The sequence below is a fragment of the Austrofundulus limnaeus genome, unplaced genomic scaffold, assembly GCF_001266775.1.
Source record: "Austrofundulus limnaeus strain Quisiro unplaced genomic scaffold, Austrofundulus_limnaeus-1.0 Scaffold402, whole genome shotgun sequence".
Lineage (NCBI taxonomy): Eukaryota > Metazoa > Chordata > Actinopteri > Cyprinodontiformes > Rivulidae > Austrofundulus > Austrofundulus limnaeus.
Window position 1 is genome coordinate 226,151 of NW_013952804.1, and position 8,028 is coordinate 234,178.

At 45.4% G+C, this 8,028-nt stretch overlaps 1 protein-coding gene across 1 annotated transcript in view; it reads left to right on the forward strand.

The window, feature by feature from the left end:
• The window catches only part of cacna1ba (calcium channel, voltage-dependent, N type, alpha 1B subunit, a), a gene marked incomplete in the record, with an annotated part of 226,765 nt that overhangs the window by 186,278 nt on the left and 32,459 nt on the right, over window positions 1-8,028 (forward strand). Inside the window, 1 exon segment of the mRNA XM_014023993.1 lies at window positions 7,434-7,541. Within this exon segment, the coding sequence (XP_013879447.1) occupies window positions 7,434-7,541 (108 nt within the window).

Consider the following 8,028-nt stretch of genomic DNA (forward strand, 5'->3'; position numbering starts at 1 on the left):
CCACAGGCAAGCTGATGATAATCTGGCAGTGAACTGGAGAGTGAGACTGTATTATAATACTGCAGGAAAAAGGTCAATAAAATTAGCTTGATTAGGTTTTCTATGAAGGGAGGGGCGAGAGCAATGAGCAGGAGCTGGATGTGAGCTGTAAGGCTGGGAACAAGACTATGAGGAGGAACTGTGACATGAAATAAAATAATAAAACTAAACTGGAACAAGATCTGGGCAGACAGTGACAGAATCATAACACAGATATTAGCTTGTGGAACATATATACAGAGTTTAGCACTGTTGAATCATGTTATAATTTTACACAAACTGTTACTTTGCCCTCTGATTAATATTTAGACGTCCACAGTGTAAAATAATATTATAAATGTGAGTATTTTTAGGTTTCTGTTAGAGGAACCTGACTTGTTGAGAAGATGGTTAATAGAGACAAGTTTCATCCTATGACCAGAAAACATTTTCTAACTGTTGACTGGTAAATACAAATATTCTTAGTTTTTATGACAGTAAGAAAAATATAATGAAAAAACTTTATTACTAGCTGAAGTCATCATTTTCCAACTAGCTAAAGTCTAAGTTACAGGCTGACTTCAGGTCTGGTTTAGATAATTGTTACTCATGAATTATATATTTTTTCTGGTATAAATTTGCTGTTTTACATGATTGTTGAATGAAATTAACATAATTATTAATTTATTATAAAAACATGACCGATAATTTGTGAAACAGATCTGGTTCAGCTTGCTGTTTATCTATTAGTTTCTATGGTGGTGTGAGGATTAGCTGGTAAAATGACCCAGGGCGCAGGCAAAGTCCAAAGTGCAAAAAAACAAAATTTATTTAACAAAAGAAGGCCTGATGAGGCAGCAAAAAACTTACAGAAACTTCTCTTCTCGGGAGGAACAGACAGGACACCACACAGGCTGAGGGATGCAGCACAATTAACTGACAAAGACAGGTGACAAGACCCAGAATATAAAGCAAACAAATTAAGAGAAAATCAGAAACACCTGGGGAGACACAATAGGGAACGGCTGAGCGTGGGCGGGGCTGGAAGCAAGGGAAAGATACACAGGGGAACACAGAAAATACTAGAAAACTAAGGAAAATAAATACAGATTATGACAGGACCCTCCACCCCCCACCCCCCCTTAACGACGGCTCCCGACGTCGAAAAGGAAGAGGTACAGGACACGGACACAACACCGAGGAATTCAGGACAAAAAGCACACAAGTCCAGGGGGACGACCAGGAAACTCTCCAATGCATGACCCCGTCATAACAGAAGGTCTGGCAGGGACAACAGCAGACGTAGAACCACAGGAGGAGGCGAGAGCAGATGAGGAGTCAAGGGAGGAGGCCGGAGCAGACAAGGAGTCAAGGGAGGAGGCCGGAGCAGATGAGGAGTCAAGAGAGGAGCCCGGAGCAGACGAGGAGTCAAGAGAGGAGGCCGGAGCAGACGAAGAGTCCAGGGAGGAGACGGGAGAAGACAAAGAGTCCAGGGAGGAGACGGGAGCAGACGAAGAGCCCAGGGAGGAGACGGGAGCAGACGAAGAGCCCAGGGAGGAGACTGGAGCAGATGAAAAGCCCAGGGAGGAGACTGGAGCAGACGAAGAGCCAGCGGAGGTTGCTGAAGCCAGCGCGCCAGCGACGGCGAACACAGGCGACAGAGGCGATGAGGAGGCGAAAGGCGACGACCCAGGYGCTGAGGAGGCGAAAGGCGACGACCCAGGCACTGAGGAGGCGATGGGGGAYGACCCAGGCACTGARGAGGYGAYGGGGGACGACCCAGGYRCTGARGARGYGRYGGGGGACGACCCAGGYRCTGARGARGCGAYGGGGGACGACCCAGGYRCTGARGARGYGAYGGGGGACGACYCAGGYGCTGAGGAAGCGATGGGGGACRACCCAGGCGCTGAGGAGGCGATGGGGGACGTGGAGACAATGGCAACCGACCCAGATGACATGGAGGGGCCGGCAGCCGACCCACGAACCTCAAGGACCGCCGACTCGGGGCCACCACCGGAACCACCGACTTTGGGGCCACCACCGGAACCGACTCTGGGACCACCACTGGAACCACCGACTCCAGGACCACCACTGGAACCACCAACTGTGGAACCACCACCGGAACCACCGACTGTGGAACCACAGACTCAGGGACCACCGGGACCACCAACTCCTGGACCACCGACTGTGGAACTGGGACCACCAATTCAGGAGGCCCAGCAGACTCAGGAGGCCCAGCCAGACTCAGGAGGTCCAGCCAGACTCAGACGTGGAAACAGCCGGTTTGGGCATTGGAACCCCAGAAAGAAAAACAGTGGTCGGAGGGTGGGCAAAAAAATCACCAGAAACCACTTCTCTCGGAGGGGAAGTCTTCGAGAGAGGGGCAAACAGTTTAACCAGCTCTTCCTGCATCTGCTGCATCTTATCCAACGTGGTTGCAGAGTCCAGCTTAGCTCTGGTGGGTGKTGGAGCAGAAACATCCATCTCATAGAGAGGYAGACCAGAAAAAGTTTGCCTGCAGKCTGGGTATCTTGGTCGGTTYATTCTGTGAGGATTAGCTGGTAAAATGACCCAGGGYGCAGGCAAAGTCCAAAGTGCAAAAAACAAAATKTATTTAACAAAAGAAGGCCTGATGAGGCARCAAAAARCTTACAGAAACTTCTCTTCTCAGGAGGAACAGACAGGACACCACACAGGCTGAGGGATACAGCGCAAWGAACTGACAAAGACAGGTGACRAGACTCAGAATATAAAGCAAACAAATTAAGAGAAAATCRGAAACACCTGGGAAGACAATAGGGAACGGCYGAGCGTGGGCGGGGCTGGAAGCCAGGGAARGATACACAGGGGAACACAGAAAACACTAGAAAACTAAAGAAAATAAATACAGATTATAACAGGTGGCCATGAGCTGTTGCCCTGTTTGGTCTCCATTTCTGCTCATCCATGCTGTCACAGACGCTACCGGTGGATGGGATGGGCGGGGCTCAGTCTAGTGATCTATATATTTCAGTCTATGGATTAAATATCCATTTAAAGGCTTAACATGATATGTACATAACCTTCATCTTGTCTTCGTTACTTGATTAGTTCTTCCTTCCCCGTCAAAAATGACTCATCCTGTATATCTGAACAGAAATCCATGATAATCCATAGATTCTCACTCAAAGCTATTAGGTGTCCTTTATCTTCTTATTCTGTAATCATGGAGCAAATTTAGGTTTTCTGTTTGGTTCTTTGAGCTGCAGACAGCATGGCACACAGAGTCACAGGTTCACCTCCCACCTSGGACCCATCTGASTGGAGTTTTTTCTCCCCATACAGGTGAGGGTTTTCTCCAGCTACTTTAGTTTCTCCCCACAAAAMCATGTATATTAGGTTCATTGRTGACTAAACTTTTCCAGGGTGAGAGCATGTCCCTGTGTCCCTGTGATGGACTGAGACYTGTCCAGATGTCCCTGTGATGGACTGAGACCTGTCCAGGTGTCCCTTGTCTCACACAGTGACAATTGGACATGGACACCAGGTTCCTGTGATCTGGAACATCTCCATCTGCTTCGGCTAATCCGTAGTTTTGGTTGAGGTGGCAACAGGTCCAGGAGAGAAACCCAGACATCCCTCTCCCTAGCAATACTTTCTAGCTCATCCTTGGGGGACCCCAAGGCATTCTCAGGACAGAGAGGATACATAATCTCTCCAGTAAGTCCTGAGTCTTTCCCAGGGCCTCCTACCAGTGAGACGTGGCCGKAACACCTCTAAAGGGAGGTGTCCAGGAGGCATCCTATTCAGATGAACCACCTCAACGGACTCCTTTCGATGCGGAGGAGCAGCGGCTCTACTCCGAGCTGCTGMCCCCAGATGATGGAGCTTCTCACTCTATCTATAAGGCTGAGCCCAGCCACCCTACAAAGGAAGCTCATTTTGACTCATTTCTTGTATCCAGGATCTTGTTCTTTCTGTCATGATCCACACCTCATTACTATAGGTAGGGTGAAATGTAGACAACACAGTAAATAGAGAACTTTGCCTTTCGACTCAGCTCTTTTCATCAATCAATCTCCATCTCCATCCTACCAACACTTTTCCTCAGATTYTGGTCATCTCTGCATTCTCCTCCTCTTAGACCTCACCACAGCCTTTGATAACCTTAGCCACACCATTCTTCTCTCCCACCTTGAATCCTCCCTCAGCATCACTGGTACTGCCCACATTTGATTACAGTCATATCTCACAAACAGGCAACAATTCATCAGGGTCAATAACTGCACCTCCTCCACTGCTCCTTTATTACAAGGCATCCCCCAGGGTTCRGTGCTTGGCCCTCTACTTTTCATCCTGTAYCTCTTGGTTCCATCATCTATAGCAGCAGTCTTCACTTCTCCGGCTATGCTGATGATGTCAGCATAGCAGATACAAATACAGCACGACTACAACTCACTCCACCCTGACCAGTTGTCTCACTGAGATAAAATCATGGATGCACTTAAAATTACTCAAAGTGAACTGTGACAAATCAGACTTCATCATCTTCAGTCCCAAACCCCGTACCAAAACCACCAACAACAACCAGTCCCCCTTTTTAAAAATGGGAACTACCACACCAGCCTGCCACTCCACAGGAGTTGTCCTACTCCTCCATCCGACATGTCAGCCATGACATCCCCACAATATCCAGAGCYGTCAGCATCCCAGGGCAAATCTTGTCAATCCCTGGCGCCTTGCCATCAAGGAGCTTTTTGACTACCTCAATGACCTCTACCATGGTAATGGACTTGACTACCCCTGAGTCTTCAGACTCTGCCTCCTCAAAGTTGGACATGGAGGGTGGGTTGAGGAGATCCTCAAAGTGTTCATTTCACCACCCAACAATATTCTCAGTCGGAGTCAGCAGTTCCCAACTCAAACCAAGTACAGCCTGGGATAGGGAATGCTCATATGTCCCTGACCTCACCCAGGACATGTGAAAAACTCTCCTAGAGGTGAGAGTTGAAGATTGCACGGACAGGGGACTCCTCCAAATATTCCCAGTTCACATTCACTATATATTTGGGTTTACCAGGTCTGTCCAGCAGCCTCCCCTGCCACTGGATATCTGCTTGGTCTGTCAATACCCMTCACCTACCTCCGGAGTTCTAACAGCCAACAAGACCCAATAGAACTCCTTCTTTAGCAGCTACCAAACCCTCACTGGATGTTAGGGTCTACAGGGTCTGTCTAGCAAATCGCCTCTCCTTTTGAGCCAACTTCCTACCAGGTGGTGATCAGTTGACAACTCAGCTCATCTCTTTACCTGAATGTCCAAAACATATGGCCGCAGATCACATGATATGACTACAAAGTTAGTCATTGATGTATGACCTAGGGTGTCCTAGTGCCACGTGCACTTATGAACACTCTCATGTTGAAACATGGTGTTCATGATAGACAAACTGTGACTAGCAYAGAAGTCCAACAACAGAGCACCGCTTTGGTTTAGATCAGAGAGGCTGTTCCTCCCAATCACGCCCCTCCAGGTCACACTGTCATTACCACGTGGTCATTGAAGTCCCCCACCAGAATAAAGKTGTCCCCAGCTGGAGCACCTTCCAGCACCCCTGCTAAGGAGTCAGAGAAAGCTGGATACTCTGAACTGCTGAATTTGATGTGTAGGCACATAMAACTGTCAGAGCCCGTCCCCCCACCTGAAGGMACAAGGAAGCTACCCTYTCATCTGCTGGGGAAAACACAGGCACCTAGTTGGAGAGACAAAAGTAGACCCACACCAGCTTGATGCCTCTCACCATGGGTAACTCTAGAGTGAAATAAGGTCCAGCCCCTCTCAAGGACATTGGTTTTGGATCCCATGCTGTGAGTACCTCACACACAAGCTCAGGTTTCTTCCCCACCAGAGTTGTCACATTCCYGGTCCCAAAAGCTAACTCTGGTTAAATGGTCAGAATGCCAAGGTGGCCACATTTGATTATTGCTCATGGCATCATGAACCCGACTCATTTAAACAACAGATGAACTTAAAATTTGAAGACTGTAAAAACAAACAAACAAACAAACACATAACCATGTTGTATATTGTTTTCTACAGCATGTTTCATGTCAGGATCTTGGCCTCAGTATCATTATGGTGTTTGGTTGTTGTACTGCCTCAGAAAAAACTGTTAGCAAGGCTTCAAAAAAACCTTCATACAGCCAGTTGACAACAGTTGTAACTGAGGCTGGTAATTTTTGAGGAGTGTGGYTCCTGTGGGGGAAAAGAGTGTTTCCACTACCAAACAATGAGAAAGATATGACTGTTAACTATCTGCTGAAGTCCGTTTCATGCTCCTCATGTTTCTCACATTTTTTGAAGGATTGCTCATTTTTGACTGGGAACAGCAGTGTGTGCAGAAGTTAAATAAAGCACTCAGAATTCATTGAAGATGAACAAAATTGAATTTGTCTGATCTGATGTCTCAAATGGATCAGATCTAAAGAAAGGAAGCTGACAGTAACCTGAATAGGAGTGTTAATTACTGATTTTCACTTGAAGTACTTKTTCATCTTGTTGGTGGAAACATTTAGAACGCAGTGAACATGAACAAAGCATAATAAATATTGAGAACAACAAACATTCAAATATGCATTTCACAACAACTGAAGATAAAGAATAGATACTTAAGTACATACTCGGACAATGGTACTACATGAAAGAATGTACCACTTTAACTAATAAAAACACGGTATAGATTATCAGTAAATAAAAAAAGTTAAAAACAAAAGAASTGTACTTCTGTTTTTGTAGCTCAAAATGTGTCTGGTCCCATAATTTTCACTATTTAAAACAGGAGACTGTAAAGTTCTGAACTTTAAACTGGATATGAAACTCAGTTCTGTAACCTAAAATCACCTGCAGACTGTACTACTCACATTGGAGTCATCAGGGTCTTTGTTAGTCCGGCTCACAAGACAGATGCTTTGGTCACATGCGTAAATTACAGCACTGATCCTGATACCCAGTCAGTTTCCCTCTAATTACCCTTCACAATSGTTTCAACTCCAGAACCGAAGTCTRGTTGTTTTTGTGTTTGTTTTTACTGTTTTAAACAGTGACTGATGAGAAGTATTTCATGATGATGTATGCTGACAGCACTATTATGTTTAACAAACTTAAAAAGTTCAGAGGTTTAACCAGAGCAACAAATGTTTTATTGCTGAACATGAATAAACTGGCTGGATTAATTGGAACACTTTGCAGTGATTTAACCATTTCTCCAGGATTTAYCTCTGCTTTTCTGACACTTCATCATGAAGACACATATTCCCTGCTGTGGTTGCTTTGGGTTGGACATTTCAGGGAATCTAGCTAGCGGACTTCATGTGGTCCTTYTTTTGAATTTGTGATTTAACTTGTTTATGGTTTCTGTTTTAATATGGAATTGTAGGAATAGTGGTCCAGCGATTACTGGATGCTGAGTTAAAGAAAGAATTGTCCACAGTGTGGCCAAATCTTTCTCAGAAGACTCTGGACCTGTTGGTGACGCCACACAAACGTAAGTAACATCTACACTTTAACTTTTGTGACTAAACTCTGCTACAGACACAAACACAAAGCTTCATCATCCGGAGAGAAGTTCTAGATTTTAAAAGATCCAGTGCTTTGCAACAGGATCCATCCCTCTTTGTAATCTTTAYATTTTTCTATTGTATTTTTCTATTTATTGAACATTTAATAGACATTTATTTAACATTTCTTTAACCAGTCAAATTCCACTGAGATCACAGATATTTTTCAAATCCTCCTGGAGCTGAATGCAGCCTAGCATCATGGTTTGAGACTGTGGGAGTAAACCATAGAAACTCCACACAAACATGAGGAGAACATGTAAACTCCACACACAAAGACCCACGGTCCAATCCAGGGCCTGAACCCAGGACCTACTTGCTGTGAGACATGTCCAAACCAATATCCCTACTGTCCATCTTCTGGGCACATATATCCACCTATTACACTATACAAACACATTACAGTAGATCTAT